The sequence below is a fragment of the Thunnus thynnus genome, chromosome 3, assembly GCF_963924715.1.
Source record: "Thunnus thynnus chromosome 3, fThuThy2.1, whole genome shotgun sequence".
In the NCBI taxonomy this organism is placed as follows: domain Eukaryota; kingdom Metazoa; phylum Chordata; class Actinopteri; order Scombriformes; family Scombridae; genus Thunnus; species Thunnus thynnus.
The window spans coordinates 3339266-3360301 of record NC_089519.1 but is presented as its reverse complement, the minus strand read 5'-3'; the positions used below and the strand labels follow the sequence as shown (position 1 = coordinate 3360301).

The window sequence follows — 21036 nt, the reverse complement described above, 5'->3', positions numbered from 1 at the left end:
CCAGAATGAGCAGCAGCAGATTTATTAGAGGGTCTGAATTTAGTGACATAAAGATGTTGATCAATGATCAATGATCAATCATTGCACTGCGGCAGAAAGACGGAGAAAGAAACAGAAGAGTCGTCATGAAAACCACCTGTTTTGTTTAATTTGACACACAAAAATAATCTACAAAAAGACCAAATTAAGTAACCAGTTAACCACGAAATGTCATCATTTTTATCCTCCCCCCCCCCCCCACCCCGAAAAAGAAAGCACAATTTATAAGGTGTCACCCACTGCTCCAGTCACATGACTTCACAATGACATCCCGCAGGACCACACACGTTGACACTCATGGGTTTACATTTTAGGTCAAATGTCAGAGTAATTTCTCTCTCACACACTCACACACTCACTCTGACCAGTGCACCCCATCTTAGTGAGCTACAGAACAATCTTTGGCGTCGTTCTCGGTGCAGCCGGTCAGTCAGACACACATGGAGGAGGGCAGGGGGGGGGGAGGGGGGGGTCTAGTCGGGGAGGCCAGCGAGAGACTCAGGAAGAACGTTTTTTTTTTTTGTTAACAGAGGTATTCAGCAGAGGGAAGGTATCTCTAAGACCGGGAGAGAAAAAAAGGAGTCTCGAGTGACATAATAAACATCTACAAACATTCACAACTCCAGAAATGCACTGACAAGTTGAGTAGAAGTTGAAAGCCAAGCGACGACTTGCACTTTTGCATTTTGAGCGTTTTACAGTCCTGCATAGATCTTTTTCATACTTTTTCAATACAAACTAAGGCGTTGTGTTATATTAAGTTGGTTCGAGTCAATAAGCAGAGAAGGTAAATAAAAAAATCTTAAATCACAAAACAAAAACAAAAAAAAAAAAAAAACAATTCAAGTAGGCTACAATCTTGACGTTTCTCCCCTCTCTCACAGGCGGCTCCTCTCGCCGGAAGTGGAGCCCAAAACTTTTTCAATTCAAGTCTTTTTTCCAGAAAAGGTCCAGTGTGATGAAACAGCACCAAAAACACACTGAGCGAGAGAGGGGCATCAAACTTACACTCGCTCATTATTGTGAGAAGGGGATATAACCCATTCATACAGAATAATCTGGAAAGAAATTAACAGTATATTGTGTTTTTTTTTATGTACATACACACATTCAAAATCATCCTCACCGCTCTCTCTCTCTCTCTTTCTCTCTCTCTCTCACTCACACACACACACACACACACACACACCATAACATGTTTTTGTCCCTGTGTAAATTACAAATAATTTATCAATATTCATTTAAGCTACTACTTAACAGTCATTAGTGGGAGCAGAGGTGACCAACAATAAAATTCTACGGACACGACGATTCCCACATCTGAGACAAAAGACAGAAAAATAAAAATTCATTATTCAGTCTGTTTTTCTTCTTTTTTTTTTTTTCTTTTTGTACTGCAAGAACAAGAGTCCTGTTATTCCACATAAGCTTAAATACAAATTATATTACGTAGCGTACTACTACTCTCATCTGTACCACCACCTCGCTCACACTCATTCCACAGTGATCAAGGTCGGTCATATGTAAACATGTTGACGAAAATAAAAATAAGCCGAACAAAAATAAGTGTTCTCGTCATCCACTCCGTCTTGTTCTCATACCCGATTCGTTAGAAAACACACTTAAATTAATTCATCATTGCCACTGCGAGGATAAACCGACTCTCCTTTAGGTCCGTTTAAAAAAAGAGGCGGTGGAGCCCCGCCTCCCCCCACCTCCTCCTCCTCCCTCCTTCACGCCGCGTCAGTCGATCAAAGTGAAGATTCCTATTGGTGGATGTGTTCCAGGAGGCTGTGACGTCACCCCACCCCCACACCCCCCAGCTGGTGTCTGCCGGCCTCCTGTGCGCCGTTTATTGGTCAGTGGGTTTTCCTCTTCATGTCTCCACTCTGGCTTTGGTTCGCATCTGGTTGGAAAAAGACGGAAGATTTTTTTTTTTTAAAGATTTTGACATCAAGATGATAATAAATCGTCTCTGAGAGATCCGACAGCCTGCTGCACCACGACGACAACAACGTCTTCATGCTGAGACTTCATCAGGTCATCAGCAGAAAACTTAAAGTCAATCAACTTCATTATCAATTCTTCATTTAAAGTTTATGAAGTTTATGCAGTTCCTTTTTTCTGTGTTTTATATTTGACGTAAAAACTGAATTGAACGTCTTCCTGTTTTTGAAATCTTGGTTGTTGACGTGTTTTGGAAAACTGATGAGTTTACAACATTTTACAGACTAAACTATTAATCGCTTAATTAAAAAAAAGATTGACAGTCAGCTGATTAGATAAAGAAAATAATCGATAGTTTTAAGCCCTGATATGGAGACACCTTCTCTGACAGTCAGTCTAACTTTACATTGATAAAACATGTTCTGGCTAATAATTCACTTCATTACACTGATGCTAATTAGATTAAGTCAGCTGATAGATGACAAGAATCTGTCAAGTTTATTTATCAACTATAAAACATTTCTTGGTCGCATTTGTTTAAAAAAAAAAAAATTCTGAATCTGATTTTTTTAACTCTCAAATATCAATATCAGTCCTGCAACATTGGCCTAATACATCTGGAGGAATTAAAGGGACAGTCTGAGAAATCCTTACTGTCATCAAATCAAGTCAGTTAATAAGTCATAATAACTGTCGTACAGACATGTCACAGATACGTTTGAAGCTAATTAAAACAGTGTCTCCAGAGCTCTGACAAGTTGATTTTTTCAGATGTAAAATGCTGCGTTCAGTAAATTAAAGGGATTCATAACTACGTGTTAATGTAAAATATTGACTGATAAATTCTCGACCTCAGAAATCCAGTATTTGTCTGCTTATATGAGCTACAACTTGCTTTTTAGACGCAAAGTCGTCTTAAACAGCTGTTGTTGGCAGATTTCAGAGGAACAAACACAGTAGGACTTAAATCAGACATGAAATTACATCACTGGACTGGTAGAAGACGCTACCACCACTTCAGCTAGCTGACACATCTGTGGTTTAACTGGGCAGGTATTTATTAAACTGGGATTCATGTTTGTCACAAGAGTTAGAACAGATTTTTAAATCAACAGAAGAGGAAAATCTGTCTACGATACGTAAGTCTGACAACTTTGTGTAATTTGAGATGCACTTTTTCATTTGAGCGGTGAAACTCTGTCACTTCATCACATGTTAAACTGGTTCAACAGGCTGCAGGAGCTTTTTACATGATGCTGCTGATGCTGATCAGCAGTTTCACACAAGATCATCTGTGTTGGACTTTCTGTCTCCTGCTTCGGGAGTTCAGATGATTCTTTGACCTTTTTTTTTCTGCAGCTATAAATACAAAAATCATTCATCCTGAGATGAAGATAAAAAACATGGAAGCAGCTGCAACAGATTCAACAACATGAAAACTGGAAGAAATGGTGTCAAACAAAGACTTTCTGATTCATTTTTCATAATTTAGAATCAATTAGTTGCAGTTTCACATTAATCAGACTGCTCCTCTCGAATCAAAGAACCATCTGTACATCACACTGTGTTTTTCTACACACTACTGAACAAACAATATACTTCTGAATAAATTACTTGACAACATGCTTCTAACTGTGCTACAGCTACAGAGGGCAAACCAGAGACATGCCAAATATACTGAAGCAAGCAGAGAGTTACAGAACAAACAACACAGCGGCTGAGCAGAGGACAAGTCGACTTGACACGGACATATGGAGGAAGAGAGAGAGAGAGAGAGAGAGAGAGAGAGAAAGGAGGGAGGAATGCAGATTACCTGAGAAAGCAAGCTGCAAGTGAGGAGGTAGGGCAGCCTGCGACCCTGACTGGAGACTCTTATACAGATCTGAGGAGAGATGGGAGGGAAGGATGGACAGATGAGAGGGAAGAAGGCAACAACAACGACATTAAAGCCAGAATATGATGCAAATGGATGATGAAGCGTCAGTGAGGCGCCGGAGTACGAAAGGTTGAGATGACAGAGACGCGCACGAAATGTGGAGAGAACAAAAGGAGGGAGACAGTTTATTTAAAAAAAATCATTAAAAATTTAAAAAAAAGAGAGAGAGCACAGCGGAGATACTGATGGTACATTTCAGTGTGACTGCGCGCACGCACACACACACACACACAGTCAACACACACACACACACACACACACACACACAGGGTCAACATACACAGGCTATGAGATGTAAATGCTTCCTATTTTACTTCCACAAATCCATCGTTAGACAGTAAAGCTGAATAATTAGAGGAAAAGTTGCTTTTTTTGTGTTGTATTGGTTCATATTATTAGATACTTTTGTGCCGAGCGAAGTCAAACATATTTCTACATGAAAAGAAAAACATTTTAAAGTTGCTTCTTGTTGTTGTGCGACAAGTTTCTATCCAACCAGTCATTTGTAGAAAAAACAACTTACATCTAAACTGTGTTAGTTATTAAATCTCGAGTAGTTCATAGTCTGCTGCTTGACATGAATTATGTAAATCAATATTAAAACTGCAGCTGTATCAGGAAATTAAATTGTAATTTTTTCATTAAAAAAATCAATCGTTCAGCCTCACAAACGTTTTCTAACCAGTTTAATCACTGCTGCAAATAGTTACATTAAAATAAAATGTTACCAAAATGAGTTAAAAACCAGACCTAAGATTAGAAATGTTTCTAACTAAAGAGGTCAATAAAACAAGTAACTATGAATAAAAGTTCATTTAAAGAAGAGTGTTGGCAAACATTAATCATGTTCCTGGCAACAAATCTCATGAAAAGACTCAAACCAACGAGTTATCTGTGTACTCTGATATATTTTATTCTCCGCTGTCATCCAGAAACTATTTAGCACTCGGTCAACATGCTCGCTGTAGTTTATTTTGACTCCGCAGACATCATCCAGCTGCTGCAGATTCTCACTAGTGCTCTACATTTATTTTAAGCCTCGGCTGAAAATAGTCTCCAACAAATGAACCTTTTACACCTGTTAATTATTATCACTTATTGCTTAAAACTACAGTGACCGATTAAACTCTATAATCGCTGCTTTCACAAGATGTGTGTCTGCTCACCTATTAGGTCGCTCTGTGCTAGGGGGTATCCTGAGTTGGAGCTGGGGGCTGAGCCCATGCCAGCGGCCCCTGGGGCTCCGGGAGGGCTGAAATTGAGTAACGGTGGGAACTGGAAGGGCAGCGAGACGGGCACCAGGCCTCCCAACATCCCGAAGCCCAGGGGCAGAGCGGAGGGGCTGCCCAGGAGCGGAGTGCCTGCTGTTGATACCTGCGGAAACCAGACGTCACGGAACTCTACTGTCTGATACGACAACATCGAAACATGCTTTCTTCCATGTTAGCGTGAACACTAACCTGTGAGAGGTGTGACGTTGTGGAGGACGTGGCCAAAGTTCCTGAAGCCGCCCAACCGTTTCCTGCCTTTGAGTTCTGGTTGGCCCCGCCCACGACCCTCTGCCTCTGCCCGTGATTGGCTGAGACTGAAGACGGGGGCGTTTTGTCTGGGAGACTGCAGACAGCCTTGATGTTGCTGTTGGAGTTGTTGTTGATGCTACTGTTGCTCGTCGTCGACTGAGCTTTCTGGCCTCCGGCGAAGCTGAAGCTGCCCTGCGTCTGCTTCACCTGCCCGCCGCTCGACACGCTGAACGGGGGCCGGAAGGTTTTGGGGGTTTTGGGGGAGTACTGGTGTTGTTGCTGTTGGCTGGGGATCATCTGATGGGAGAGCGGATGTGAGGGTGAGGAGGACGGGGAGGGGGAGGAGGAGGGAGGCGGGGTGGGCGCCGGAGGCCGAGGGGTGAGTTTTATGATGGGGGAGGCGTTGCTGCTGTGGGAGGACTTGGTGAGGGTGGCCTGCATGGGTGTGATGAAGTTGGGCTGGTGGTGGTGTGTGTGGGATTTACTTTGAGAGGAGTGTGAGGTGTGGGAGGTGTGGGAGGTGTGGGAGGTGGGGGATGGCGAGGAGGCCACTGGGGAGGGAGGGCAGAAGGACTGCAGGCCGGGGTGGGAGGTAGAGTTGGAGCGGGACAAGGAGGAGGGGGAGGAAGAAGGTGTGATGCCGCTGCTCACGGCGCTGCCGTTGCTGCTGATGCCGCTGGCTTTGGCACTGCTCTTGGCCAGTCCTCCCATAGTTCCCAGCATCCCCACGGGGCTAACAAAGCCCTTCTGATGGGGGGGCAGCAGAGGGGAAGCTGTGGGAGGAGGCCGCTGCTTCGGAGGTGACGGGGAAGGGTGCGGATGCATCTTGCCACTTACGCCCATTATTGAGCTCGGCCTGTGATTGGGTGATGCCATGGTAACATGTCTCTGATTCTGGGTTTGGCCCAAGGCGCCGGATCCTTTGATCAGGCCGTAGGGACCATCTGCAGTCCTGGAGGCCAGCGACAGGCCTGCTGCCTGCACACGAGCCATGGAGGATACAGCGGGAGACGAGGAAGAGGAGGTAGAAGAGGAGGTAGAAGAGGAGGTCAGTAGCGTTGTTGTTGTTGGCAAATTCCCAGTGGCGGCCTCCACCTTAGACAGGGAATGTTGCTGTGTTGTGGATGTGACCGAGACAGAGAGCTGAGAGGCTGAGGGGTAGTGAGGGGTGACGGGGGGAGGAGAGGAGGTGGGGATTTGCAAGGGTGGAGGCGACAAGGGGCTGTCTGAGGGTCCCGAGCCCTTGGATGCGTTGGTGAGGAGGGCCAGGGCGTGGGAGATGGAGTCCAGAGAGGGAGCGGTCAGATCCTCGTCCAGAGAGTCCGACAGACAGATGGGCTCCGAGGGCAAGGAGGAGGAGAGGGGCTGGCGGTTGGAGGTCAGAACGGATGTGGAGGTGGGCAGGGATGGGGTGGAGGTCATGGTGAGAGGTGGCTTTTGGATCCACGGACCCTCCTAAAGAACAGAAGACACATGGTCAGAGTCGTTTAAATTATAAAATGAGTGGAAATAATTAAATAAGACTTGATGAATAGAAGTTAAATAGTGGATCCATTTCAGTTTGTCAGTTATATAAAATTAAATAAACACTAAATAGCAATTCTGTCCTCAGAATTGAACAAATATGAGACGAGAAGCAGAGACACATTATGAGGATACAGTCAGTCTATTATATTGTTGCTTCCAGAGAAAATGCTGTTTGGCAAATGAGTTCAAACTAAATTATAATTGTGGGTTTGAAACGACTGTAGTCGTTTAGACTGTAGTACATAGACTCACCTTGGCTTTGGCCTTGGGTCCGGGCACCATTCTCCTCTTGACTCTGAAAGGGAAAATGCAGGCAAATATTTAGCCTTTTCTATTTACATTTTTGCATTCAAGCTCGGTTTGAGAAGAAATCCCAGAGTAGTGAGTGTTATTAAGGAAACATGAGCTGTTTTGAGATAAAGTAAATACTTACAGGTTTCCAGTGAGGTGACTGTGAACGGCGAGACTCTCCTTGAACAGAATCCTGAGTAAAGAAAAACCGCTATGTTACCAGAGTTAACAGAACATCGCAGTCATGGATGTTATACAGCAATTACAACTAATGCTGATTGGAGATATCAATCAATCAATCAGGGAGAAACATGTGGAAAAGACAGAACTGTCTGTGTATTAACGAGCAGCAGAAGCTCATGCAGATACGAGTTGACCCTCACAGAAGAACAGTGTGGACATTAAAGCTGGAAGTGTGTTTTTTTAAAGATTGTAATCTTGTAAAAGTAATATTTGTTGGAGCAGCTGTTGGAACACTTTGACATCACGTTGAGAAGCAGAGTTTTAAAGAAATGTTCCTGACCTCCCGACTTCAAACTCTTAAGCTTTTTTTATTTTATTTTATTTTTCCAAGTCATGAAAATGGAATCACATTTTCCTTTGGATCTACATTATAAATTACCACAACAAGTGATAACAAGCAGCTGCTGCTTCCAGCAACTCTGAAGTCAGGAGTGTTAAGACGGAGCCGAAAGTTTCTGAATTAACAGACTGATGTTTGTGTCGGTGTTGTATCGTACGTTCTTATCTTCTATCATCTATTGGAATCTATTTTTTTCCTGATACAAGTTTTAAACATGTATGTCGATATATACACACAATAATTAATGATTGTGTGTCTTTGTGCTGCACAGCTGCTGTATATAAAGGTTTAATATGCTCATAAAATGAGTCCAACTCACTTACAAGAAACCAGTAGCAGCAGTAAAACCAGTAATTGTTGTAGAAATTAACACATTTATGATCAGCTGCTATTTAACAACAATGTTGGGACAATAAGAAAGACACATACATGTGGTAAGTAGCTACTCTGAAAAGGACTGTGGCTCTGTCTCTTGGTATTTCACACACACACACACACACACACACACACACACACACACACACACACGTTATTGTTTCCAACTTAATCCCAGTTGTGAGGTGAACTACATTGTTCTCTGCTGGAAGACTTTTCTATAATTTTCTCATCACCAAGAAGGAATTTGTTCAACAGCCGTTATTTAAATACCACATAAACACAAGAGCACACACACACACACACACACACACACACACACACACACACACACACACACACACACACACACACACACACACACACACTGACCTGGCCTGCATCCAGCCCTTGGGCCATAGTGGTTTGACCTCATTCTCTAAGAAGGCCTTGAGGTAGTCCTCCACAGACAGAGAGCCCTGGTTCTCCATCTCGTAGCCGCTCAGCTTCACTCGCACCAAGCTGCACAGCAGGTTCCTGCACAAACACAAATCATTCAGTATTAAAATCTAAGAGTCGGCGGTAATGACGAACATGTGGAGGGTTGTTGTGAAGATAAACGCTGAGTGAAAAGCAGTTGTGAGTCTCAAGGTTTTTGTCATTTCATCAGGTCTTTACTTGAGGTTTCTACATTCATGCAGACATATGATTCAGGACTTTCCCAGAAACTTTAAAAAGGTTTTGTTTGGTGAAGTTCAGGAACTAAAAGTTGTGTAAATAATTAGGTCAAAATCACATGGGAGTGATTGTTACTGCTATTGTTTTTCTCCACAGTAACTATCTGTGAGGTAAGATGTGTTTACTAGATTAGACACCGACAGGACAGATGAAGACTAAAAGGAGACATGTGATGAGACAAACAAGTCGTCGAGATACAAAGTCAAACCTGCGGCACCACGAACACGAACACACACGCCGTTATTCCAGCTGACAGTTGTGGATCATTACCTGAGCTTGTCATCCCAGACAAACTTCTTCCGCGGGCCCATCACCCTTTTCCCCGGTTTCTCCTCCTCCTCCTCCTCTGAGCCGATCTTATCGCCCTCCTCTGACTGCTGCCTACAGGACACACACACACACACACACACACACACACACACACACACACACACACACACACACACACACACACACACACACACACACCGAGACAAATAAACAGCTTGAATAAACTTTAGTAAACACTGTAAACAGTTCCCTTTGTTACTAGATTCTTGCACACAGTCTGATTACTAAGTTGCGAGTGTTCAGTTCCAGGAAGAAGAAGAAGAAGAAGAAACCTGACTGTCAAACTGAAGAATCTAGTAGCTAAAACTGTGACATTTTATATGATTCACTTAAACAACCCACGAGAGATACTTTCAGTTGGAAGATATACTGTTTTTCACATGTGTCTTCTGAAACGACAAGGGCAGGATCTACTTACTTTGCAACCTTAGCCATGCAGTCCATGTTATATCTGGCTATCTGCTCTGGCATCACGCTGCACACCGCCAGCTTCAGCTTCAACAGCGGCGTCCGCAGTCTGTCGTCCTGAGAGAGAGAGAGAGAGAGAGAGAGAGAGAGAGAGAGAGAGATGAGAGGATGGAGGCAGAGCGTCAGTGGGAGAGACGATGAGGCACGGAGGATTACATAGACGACAAAAAAATTAAAAGTGAAGAAGAAGAAGAAGAAAGAGGAAACGACAAAAGAAGGAAAAAGTTGAGAAGAAAGAAGACGGTTGGACGGGTATAAAGAGGAAGAATAAAAGAGGGAGTAGTGAGAGTGGGGGGGGGGAGTGTGTTGTCAACAACTTTAATGGATCATGACAAAAGACATTTAGAAGTCTGTTTTCAGACTGTTGAACTAGTCCGCCTGTACTGAGAGCCCTGCACATTAACAGCTGAGGCGGTGGAGATGAGTCGGAATAAAAGAATGATGAGAATAATGTGGAGAAACTGGACAGAGGAGCTGAACGAAGCAGCTCAGATGCAGAAATATAATAGAGACGTTTGAAGAAAACACTTTATCGTGTTGAAAAAACTGTAAACTGCTAATATTTTGTGGTCACAGATGAGTATGAATTTATGACCCGATAAGCCACAAGGGGACCCTAAAGATCACTGGCTTGATGCAATAAAAACACAGAACACAGGAAGTAGTTGGCGGAGAGCAGAGAGACGTCGCTCACCTGGATGTTGAGGCTGAGCTTCTTCAGCCGTTTGAGGAGGGCTTCTTTGTTGCACGGCACGAACGCCTCCATGTGCGAGTAGATGTCTGAACGCACCTCAGGAGGTTGTTCCTGGACCTGCAGCTCGATACTGAGAGGAGGGAGAGGAGGGAGAGGAGGAGGGGGGGAGAAAAAAAAAGTTAAAATGGTGGAAAACATGAGAAGTAGAAGATTAAAAAAATAGGAGGGACAGAAAAAGATGGTGGAATACAGAGAGAGGAATGAGAGGACAAAGAAACGAGAGAGCGGAATGGAAACGAGAAGCGTGTGATTAACGCAGACAATGAGAAGCAGAGAGGAAACAAAACACTTGAAGACAGAAGGAGAGGCGGCGAGGGAAATCTGCTGAGAACGACTGAGAGAGAGAGAGACAGAAAAAAAGGGGGGGAGAGAGGAGAGCGAGCTGGGATTCGGCTGACGGTGATTTAAAAGCTGTCCTACTCACTCCAGGAGAATGTTATTCATGTCCAGGGTGAAAAATTTCTTCCTGCCCTCCTGATCAAACTGCCGCGAGGCCTGTGGGAGAGAAAGGCTGAGTCAGCACAGCAGGACATACAGAACAAATACATATATATACACATCTGTGATGCTGCAGCTCTACAGACACCGACCTTCAGCTAATTTTTAAGAGTCTTTAAGTGACACTTTCTTTAATGAATTCGAGAAAATGCTAATGTTAAATCTCCAACCTTTTCCCCGAATGTTATTTTTAGAATAAACACGAAGAAACACCATCAATTCTTCCTCTGCCTCCCTTCCTCCTCCTCCTCCTCACTCTTCACCTCTGTATCCTTCACTTGCATCATCTTGTTCGACTGCCTCTCTCTTTAAAAATTTTTACCAACCATCTAGAAAAATATTTCTCAGCTACAGATTGACTCTGTGGCTCCGAGATACGAGAGCAACGAGAAAATAAGAACTTCTTCAAAAAGGCAGCGCTGCCGGCTGAGTTGTTTTAGTTACATAAAACCCTTCAGGGTTCAGCTCGGAGCCGCGTGTCTCTAAGAAGAGACTATTCTCGTCGGACTAAACAATACCAATAAACATTCGGTCCCACTTCCTCGGCTGATTGGCGTTCCTGTTTAACTTCTGAAAAGAGGATTCGCATGTAATTGCAGCCGCCTACAGACGGGCTACCGTTGACTCACCGCCCGCAGGTCCTCGATGCGTTTAATAAGAGGAGCAGGCAGACCGCCAGGCAGCGGAGGAGGAGAGAAGAGTCCACCAGAAGATCCCAGGCCTCGCCCCGGGCCACCTCCTCCTCCTCCTCCTCCTGCTGCTGCTGCTGCTGCTGTTTTGAGAGTCGGAACACCGACTCCCAGAATGCCGTTCTCTCTGGCCGCCGCCATAGCGTGCTGCTGGTCGGTGTCCAACATGCTGAAGTCCAGGTCGCCTAGGAGATCCTGAAGCTCCTTCTCGTTGGCCGAGCCCAGCAGCGACATCACGGCGGGGTCCGAGGTGAGGTCTGCCAGCGAGAGGTCGTTGCTGGCTGCGTTGCCCTGCGGGTGGGTAGAGTTAGAGGCTAACAGGTGGTTTGTAGAGTTGGCGGAGTGGCTTGGCTTGTTAGCCACGCCTCCCGCCAGGCCCGAGTGAGCCACGGTGGGGTTTCTTTTCCTCATCTCCTCCTTCTCTCGGGTGAAGCGGCGGAGCATGGCCGCCAAGTACAGCGAGTCCTTCATCAGCTTCTTCCTCTTCTTCTTCTCCGGTCGGTGGAGGTTGAGAGCTGTCACTCTGTTAGAGAAAAACACAAAAATGCTAAGTACACGTTTCGCCCCCCTCATAGAGTAGACAAAATATTAGGAACACCATTCAATATAACACACTCCAGTACGCGACCAGCACCCACCACGACCTCAAACATAAACATAAAGTAGAATTATCACCTTTCTGACAATGTCAACAAAAACTGGAAATTTATAAGCTTCGTAAATGTAGAATTTATGGCAGAGCTGCTGTATTGAATTGCACTAATAAAGTGGCTGGTGAGCGTACACACACACACACACACACACACACACACACACACAGAGTCTGCACTGGCATTTTGTTTAACTTCATCCATCCGTTTCTTTTAGGGAGGGGGGGGATTATTTGCCTTGATCAATATCAGTATCAAGTGACACCATACCATATCCCTGTTGCTGTTTTTCATTAATGTAGCTTGCTAGCTATGTAGGAAGATGACCCCCATTCTTAATCCCGCCTACTAAACTCTGATTGGTCGAGTATTCCTCCAGCCGGTGGAAATGTCCATAAATAGGCACAACACAAGACCTATTTAAATAGCTGAACAAATCTGAGATGTAGGCTCTGTGGTCTGGAAGCAGGCCCCCCCCCCCCCCCCCCCGCTCCCTTTGTCAAATTTTAACCCACCAGCTTACATAAGAAATCTTAATAAGATAAGAAAAACCTCTTCAGTTACATTTCAGAGGGACAGAAAGGTGAAAGAACAAGATTAAGAAAAAAGGTGAAACACATGCTACAGATAAGTAAGCGGTAAACATCAACACATGCTGTAAGAGACGACTCAGATGATGTGGGAAGAGCGTGAAACTGTGTGGATTTTGGAAGGATTAACCTGCAGTCTGCTCTGAAAGATCTGACATACACACACACACACACACACACATATATAACATCATCTGTTTCGTAATGGCACAATGGCAATAGCTGCTGCTATTTTTGGAAGTTGTTTTCAGGATGGCGGCATGTTGCGAGTATTTGGCCTATCTGAGCGTGGATAATGGAGCGTTTTTCTAGAAGGTGGCTGGCTTGTCACAGCGACTAAGAGCAAGTCAGAGTCAGCATCCCTGCCTCATGATAGATGTATGAGAGGCTCCGCACAAAAAGCAGAGGAGCGTAATGTCACGCAGGGAGGTGGATTATTAGCGGGGCAGAGGGTGGACAAATGCGTCATCGCATATTCACAGCGGCCCAAAAGTCCTTGAGTGTCCGAAAGGTCAACTTTTCAAGCACAGGAGAAAAACTTGTCCATTTACCGAACAGCATCTGTGTATCTTTGACATTTTAAAATAACAGACATTTCAATAGCTTGGCTTGATGGGACTGAATCATTTGATTAAGTGGGAGATTAGGTTTTTAAAGGGCTATTTTACAGATGCGTGGAAACTGATGGATTCCTGACAAGAATTTATTGGCTGCAGTTTCAGCTTGCTCAGCTACTCACGAGCCATTCATCGGGCTTCTTAATACATATACACTCAAGAATCGCTTATATGAAGAAGTATAGCATCACCGACTGACACCAGACAACCACAGAAATAACAGACGGTGTTATTATACCGCCGTGATTCTCACCCTTGTTTAGGTACTCTGTTCTTCTTCGGGTTCTTCTCTTCCAGGTTGTTCACCTCCTTCTTTTTCCTCTTCTTTATCACCTGCCCCATGTTGTCATTCAGCTTCTGAAACACGAGCACAAACACTCCTTAAACTCAAATACACAGATGACAACACTGCACAATATATCCTGTCCAGAAACAGATGCAGAGCTCTGTGTGTGTGTGTGTGTGTGTGTGTGTGTGTGTTCATCGCTCCAGATGTGTTGGACAGAGATTTACATCACATCTCACTAATGCTGGGATTCGATCCAAATCAGCGTGTCGACATTTCATCTGGACAGAGGAGATTCTGCTGTGTCATATGTTCCGATTACGACAGCGTGAGTTAAGTTTTACTTTTGGTTATCATGTTATTGTTCACCTCTATGATGAATTACATGAATTTGTCCACAATGTCCGAGGTATCGTTTGTCTCACTGTACTTGAGAGAAGCAGGTCAGGTTTTTTTTTACATACGTATATGAATGATGGAAAAGGATTTCCTACATGAGTGCTTCTGTATAGCCAAGAATTAGAATAAGTAAGTAAATATAAGTAGGTAAGTGAGGCCACGTTCAGACTGTCATTAACTCTGCATGAAAAAACACAACCCTGTCATTCATTTGAGTCGCAGCGGTCCAGCAGCTCGGCCGAGGTACCGACGTAGAGTCCTCCTGCAAGAAAAACCCCCCCGAGGGCTGTGTAACTATATCCACATGATATCCACCATATAGTTCCCTCAAAAAGTCCCCATAAGGAGCGTTCGTGGCATGTACGACACCATTTTCTGCTAACAATCCCACAATGCAATGGGCATCCTTTTAAAAGATGCGACTCTACAGCTGATGGTGACGCCACAAAAATGACAAAGATGATGAGTAAGAGAGCAAAATGACTATTGAGTGTCTGTTATGTAGGAAGTGTGAACTCAGATGCAGCTGTGGCCACCTGGCAAAAAAAAAAAGTTGAACTGGGCTCGACTTGATGATGTCATCTAGAAAGATGCTGCGGAGGCCAAATCGCATACGTGTAAACACGAAGGTTGATGACTTTATGATGTAAACAAAGTATTTCCACTGTCAACCTCACAATCATCACGACAGAAGATAAAACAGTTATAATAATAGTTGTAAACATCTGTCTCTGAGTGTTATAAACCACCGCGCGGTGTTGTTTTAACGTTGGTGTAACGTTGTTGGTCTGAATCCCTGCTTACCTCAGCATATTTACAAAATAAGTAACCAAGAGAATTTGAAGATCGATTTATGGCTTTGAGGAGCTTTTGGACGTGTAAACCTACAATAGTTTTTTTTTCCCAATAATTTATTTTTTTGGATGTTTGACTGAAGGATCTGACTCCAAAACCTTGACTCAGTCTATCTGCTGAAACCTGGTGCTTTATTTTTTTCACAAATTTAGAATCTGCATTCCTCACTGTGTGGAACTCATTGGATCACTTTTATGTGAGAGAAGCAACCGCTGTAGCGTTAAAATCTGGGCGAGCGAGCCGCTGCGACTGAATCAATGTGACCTTATTTAATGCGGATGGATCATATCCAGCCGATATCTGATTCGATGCATCCCCGGTTTGATTTTGAGTGATTTTATTGATGATAATATAGGGAGTTATTGTGTCGGCTCGTAGGCATAATGATGTCATCCACTCACCTGGACTCTTTACATCGAGGCCCATGAGGGAAATAAATTAAATAAACTAAAATAAACATACATTTCCATGTGTTTTGCAGGTCTGAGATCTGTTATGTTTATGTTAGGGAGGTCTCACCTTGTCTTCCTCTCCCTCGGAGTCGGAGGCCGCTCTGAACTGCAGCGTGCCGGTGTTGATGTAAAATCCCCCCAGCTTTGTGGTGAGAGAGGCAGGCACCAGCTCATCATACTGAGAAACATAACAATGGAAGACAGTTTGTGGTGTAAGATCACAGGAATGTTGAAAACAATAAATCCTCTTACACAACAAAAAAACGCAGACGTCGTCTCCGGATTTCAAAACATTATCGAGTAAGTGATCGTGTTTTTGTTAACGTTTCACAAAGCAGCTGATGTGTCTCTGTTGCTCAGTGAAAATGAAGGACACTTGTGCGCCAAAATAAATAAATCACTAAAAACAATCAAAATCCCTCCAGGCCAGAGATGAAACATTTTTCCATTATGGCGCATATCAAAACAGAGAGCGGGGTCACGCAGGCGCTGCCAATTTGTGAGTGTAGAGAGGACAGCTATCAAAACAAAACAACAAATATCACATAATGGCAGACAATCCATACAAAGAGCATAATACCAGCGATTACAGTCACACGGAGAGCGATACACTCTGAAAACGGAGCTAGAAAAACAACAACATATCCCTGTGTGGACACTCGCAGCACGTATGTATTCATGAGTCATGTGGACCGTTTTAGACAGTAGTCTCCGGTTGGTTGTAAGGAGGGACAAGTGTCTATCTTTAGAAGTGAATGTACTGTATTGAAACGTCAGGCGAGGAAATAAATATTTAACCACAGAGGAATAACGTCTACCTCAACACCACACGACAGGACGAGAGAACGGCGCGTCAGAAACGCGATGAGGACAGCAAATAAATCAGCAGATAACAAGGGTGAAAAGAGAACAACGTGTCATTAAAGGAGACCAAAGTGAGATGTTTGACTTAATTAAAGCGACACCCTGGGAAAACTGTCACATCACGTCATTATTAACGAGGTGAACGGTACTCACAGCTTCCGAGTTGTCAATAAAGGGGTCTGTCTCATCATATCCGAAGCCTATATCAATCAAATCTTGCATTCTGTCCTTCTTCTTCTTCCCTGTGTTGCCCTGAAAAATAAAAAAAACCCAGTGATTATCTTCTTTATTTTCATTAACAAGCAAATGAAACCCTAACATGAACCTCACTGTAACGCTGAGCTTAAAATCAGGGTGAGTGACAAAGTGTCCTGACTTCCGGGGGGACGTTATCTCCACGTGTCTGTTGTTTTAGGGACATTTTAAGAACACAAACACACATCAGAACAAAGTAAAACAACAAGAGTCTGACCGACATATAAGCCCACATCGACTTCTTACAGATGTACCATTATTAGCATATATTAGCATATATGTCGTCCGTTAAGTGATAAGAAAATTACACTACAGAAAACGCCAGAGAGATGTGTGTGACGGCATTCAGAAACTGTTTCTCCATTAAAGAGTTTGTCAACCGGAGAGCAAAGTTTATTTTCCAGCTGAAAAATGTCCCGTTCAAGACAAACAAAGAGAGGATCTTTATTAAAACACTTACGATGTGTTAAATTATGTAAAAAACACAAAAACAACTTCTCACATCAGTCGTCTTCCTTGCTCTTCCTCAGGTTTCTCCTTTTTCCCCTTAATTTAAGTTTTTATTGTGGAGTTTTTTTTATAAATGTGAATCGAGGGTCTAAAGACAGAAGGTGTCACCTGTTGTATAAAAACCTTTGATGAAAATCTGTGATTTTGGATGAAATACTGTAGATTTAATTCATGTTACTATAACAATTTACCAAAACAAACACTAACAGTCATTTTAACCGACTTATCAGCTAATATTCACTTATTGCAGATACTGCTGTCGATGTGTTTATCAGTGGACGAGTGACAAGAAACTAGCAAAGATATGTGAGATATACTGTATGTAAGGTCATTTAGATAACGTGTCGCAATTACATTGTTTGTCCACCAGAAAGCGCTGACAAGTTTATTTTTCTGTAAAATGTCACACTCATAATTGTCTGTGTTTGTCAGCTGATACATCATTATCAGATTTTTTTTTAAATTCTCAAACATCAATATTGGTATCAGCCTCAAAAATCTGGTATCAGTCGATCTGTAATTTAAAACATGATCTGATAAGAAACACTTGATCCAGAGATTAAAAAAAAGTTAAAAAAATAAACTCACATATTTATTTTCAAACTTCTTTGCCAGAGCTTCAACCTGGAGCCGCTCTCTCTCATCATCGTTGAAGGGGTCGTTGGGATTCGGGGCTGAAGTCAGACTTGGAGGTTTATTCTTTGCCTGGAATAAATATTGCAAATTGAATTAATCATTAATAATGAAATACATTATCACAAGATTGCCAGAAAACTTAAAATAACTGAATAACTGCAACTGAGTGATGTTAAAAAACCTCAAAATATGCCAAAACATGATGTTGGCATTGGTTCAAAAAGGAAATATTTAATTATCTTTTGGTTTGGAAAACTTTTTCTCCCCCCTCCCCACTCATGTAAAACAACATTACAGAAAGAAAAAAAAGAATAATCCAAAAGTGCACAGAAGCAAATTGAAGCGAGTGTCTTTGATGTCTCAGCCCTGACATTTGCCTTGCTCCCATTGCTACATCCTGGTACCTCCATCAGCAATGCTCTCTCATCTATCTATCACCCGCAGCCACACAGGGCCAAACTGCATGTGGCATTTCCAAGTGCTGTAATGGCTGTGTGTGACTGGGCTGTTGCTGGGCAAGTCTGAGTGAACAGGACACAGGTAGCAGCACAAGATAAGCTTTATCTGTGCATGTGCACAAAGACAGGAGGTCTCCCTTCGCTACTGTCAAGAAGAGCGCAGCTGAAGTTGGAAAAAGCACACGGATGAGTGGCCAAAAAAAAAAAAAAAAAAAAAACACACAACTGGTGCTGTCCTTTTGTGTGGAGTCGCACTAATGGTCAGTTTCAACAACCACGCTAGTCCACAGAAGGACAAGGTGCACTCCCCTCCTCCTTATTTAGCAATGACAAGTCCACACAAACACTTCCAAGAGCAATAAAAATGAACTCCGGCTCCAGTCTCAGCCGGCCTGGTAATGTTTTAGTGAAACTGGGAGATCCTACCTGGAGGTTGTGGATGAGTTCGCCGTAATTAAACTCGGCGGAGGAGCGGTCGTCGGGCTCGGACAGGGGCAGGTTCAGCCGCACCGTCGTCCTCCTCTCGGCTCCGGTCTTGTCCCTGTCGCCGGTTTTGCCGAGGCGACCGTTGCTGGCAGCAGCGGCAGCTCCTGCCCCGGTCGCCGCCGTTGCCTCCACCTCCCCGGCTCTGCCGAAGTTGAAGTCGGCCTCATCCTCCAGCCGGCGTTTCCTGGACTCCGCGGCTGCTCCAGCTGCGAAGGCCGAGAGGGTGACAAATTGCACTTTTCTCGGCTCGGCCATTTGGATGAGCTGCCTGCCTGAACCTCGCTCCGGACAGACAGCGACAGCGAGGAGAAGAGCTACTTCGCGAAACTACTCCAAATTGGTGGCTTGAAGAAGGTTTCGCGAAGCCCCGACGGCTGCTCAGTGCCTACACGGATGTAAGGGCCTCCTCCGCACCATACGAAATGAACTCCAGGGGATGCGACGGTCGGGGAAAAGTTGTTTTTTCGGCAGCTACTTGCATCCTCAATTTGCTATGGGACCGAGACATTCACAGGAGCCATCTTGGGTTTCGGGAGTAAATAAAATATCAGAAGAGAGGGGTCGCTGCGCATGCGCGTACGCACAAAACGGAAGCATCGTGACACGGGGGGAGTCATCCCGTCCAATCAGCGTGTGCCCCGATCCTAAACCCGCCTCTGTCACAACAGGCGATAATAACAACACTATCAGTACTATTATGACCTTTATAAAGTGTCTGAGTGAAGGACAGCCAGTAGGATGCACAGACCACATGGTGTGTGTGTCCAGACATCCATTAACAGCTTCATCTCGGTTTCACTATCGACAGCTTTCATTTGATGCCTTTCATTGTCTGTTCAGGAAAATGCTGAATTGTGCACTTTTCTATAATGGCACCAGCACACACTCAAACATCAAATCCTTGACAGAAGCTAGATGATTGGCTCTCTCAGCTAGCCACCCGGACACAGCTGATCTGGTTACAGGCTCTAATGACCACCTGTTGACACAGTTTAAGTGTGCTCATAATTATAAACTGTGCTTAAATTTCAGTTTGAGATGGATCCTTGTGTTTTCTGTTCTTTTGGACAGAAACCATGACTGAAATAACCTGTTAGGGGGGCCCCCAGGCAAAAATTTGCTGCTGGGCCCCAACTCTCCTCTTACTGCTTATCTATGCAATATACCCTGTAGCAATGTACCCTTCATTTAAAGATAAGGCTGGTGAAAGTCTACATTTTTGTTATTGTCAACAAATCCCATGAAAAGATCTAAAACCAAGAACACCTTAACCCATCTCTTACTATTTTTCAACCCCCCCTCTCCTGTCTGTGGCACTCAATCTTGAAAAACTTGTCTAGTTTTTTTTTTTTTTTTGTTGAGAAGACAACAAGAGTAATTTCCTCAAACAACTGGCTACTGTAGTTTTCAGCAAACTTTACTCTGACAGGAGTAAAATCGTGTATTTGTTGGAGATTTTTCTGCCCCAGGTTCGGTGCACCAGTGAGAATTTTCAGCAGTAGGATAGTAAGTAGAGTTGGTTCAGTATAAACCACAGTGTCTGTGTTCATCATAACGAAGCAACATGTCAACCGGTGCGACTGTGCGGCTCTTTGATGTGGTTTTAACAGTTTGTGGAGAACAATAGAGGTCTACTGCACAGAGACATAAACTGGAATAATACACACTTTTATTAGTGATATGACAGAACAGTATAAAATAAAACAATTAAAAAATTAAGATCAAATTCCTTAAAAAATTTGCACTCAATCAAATTACTAAGACTGACTGACACACAGTGAATCAGGGGCTTCTGGGGCCCCTCGAGGTCTCCACTTTGCCCAACTATTAATCCAGAATCTGTTGAGTCTGTGTTGTTTCAACGTATGCAAACATTTTGGAAAGATATACAGAATCGAGTCGTCCTTTAAAGTTGAAAATGTTCCCACGTTTACATCTTGTCAGTGTTTTTTTTAAATAATCTTGATTTTCACCTCCTGGATTTAATGAATTTGGATATTTTTACTTCATGTATGTAAGTGGTCTGACAGATGCTCCCCTTGATTTTGTTTATTTCATAGAATGAATAGAAAAACTTCATCTTTGACATAATCTTCAAACATAAAGTATATAATTAATTTTTCTCTTGATAACTATTTATTTTGTTCCTTTTCTTTTTGTAAATATGTTCATATCTTGTGCTTCATTTCTTTACCTTGATTGTTTTTCCCTTTCTTGATCTGCAAATTGTTTTTTTATTTTTTATGGTTTGATAAAAGCTGCAGAAAATAAAAATAAATAAATAAAAACTGAGGAAAAAACTTG

At 43.4% G+C, this 21036-nt stretch overlaps 1 protein-coding gene across 3 annotated transcripts; it reads right to left on the bottom strand.

The window, feature by feature from the left end:
- Nucleotides 1–126: 126 nt before the first annotated feature.
- ubn2a (ubinuclein 2a) lies at nucleotides 127–19253 on the bottom strand. 3 transcript variants are annotated; one of them, XM_067580946.1, is made up of 17 exons: nucleotides 18673–19253; nucleotides 17741–17857; nucleotides 16541–16639; nucleotides 15591–15701; nucleotides 13785–13888; nucleotides 11615–12197; nucleotides 10912–10982; nucleotides 10428–10557; nucleotides 9684–9790; nucleotides 9206–9316; nucleotides 8591–8734; nucleotides 7403–7453; nucleotides 7222–7264; nucleotides 5383–6897; nucleotides 5089–5296; nucleotides 3800–3868; nucleotides 127–1945 (listed from the first exon to the last, which is right to left on the bottom strand). In XM_067580946.1, exons 1-17 carry the CDS (start codon nucleotides 18985–18987, stop codon nucleotides 1899–1901), a joined length of 3825 nt encoding a protein of 1274 aa, XP_067437047.1. In that variant the 5' UTR covers nucleotides 18988–19253; the 3' UTR covers nucleotides 127–1898. The 3 variants fall into 3 exon arrangements, with proteins under 3 accessions (XP_067437047.1, XP_067437056.1, XP_067437066.1); XM_067580955.1 differs by lacking the exon at nucleotides 3800–3868; XM_067580965.1 differs by lacking the exon at nucleotides 16541–16639.
- Nucleotides 19254–21036: the final 1783 nt, after the last annotated feature.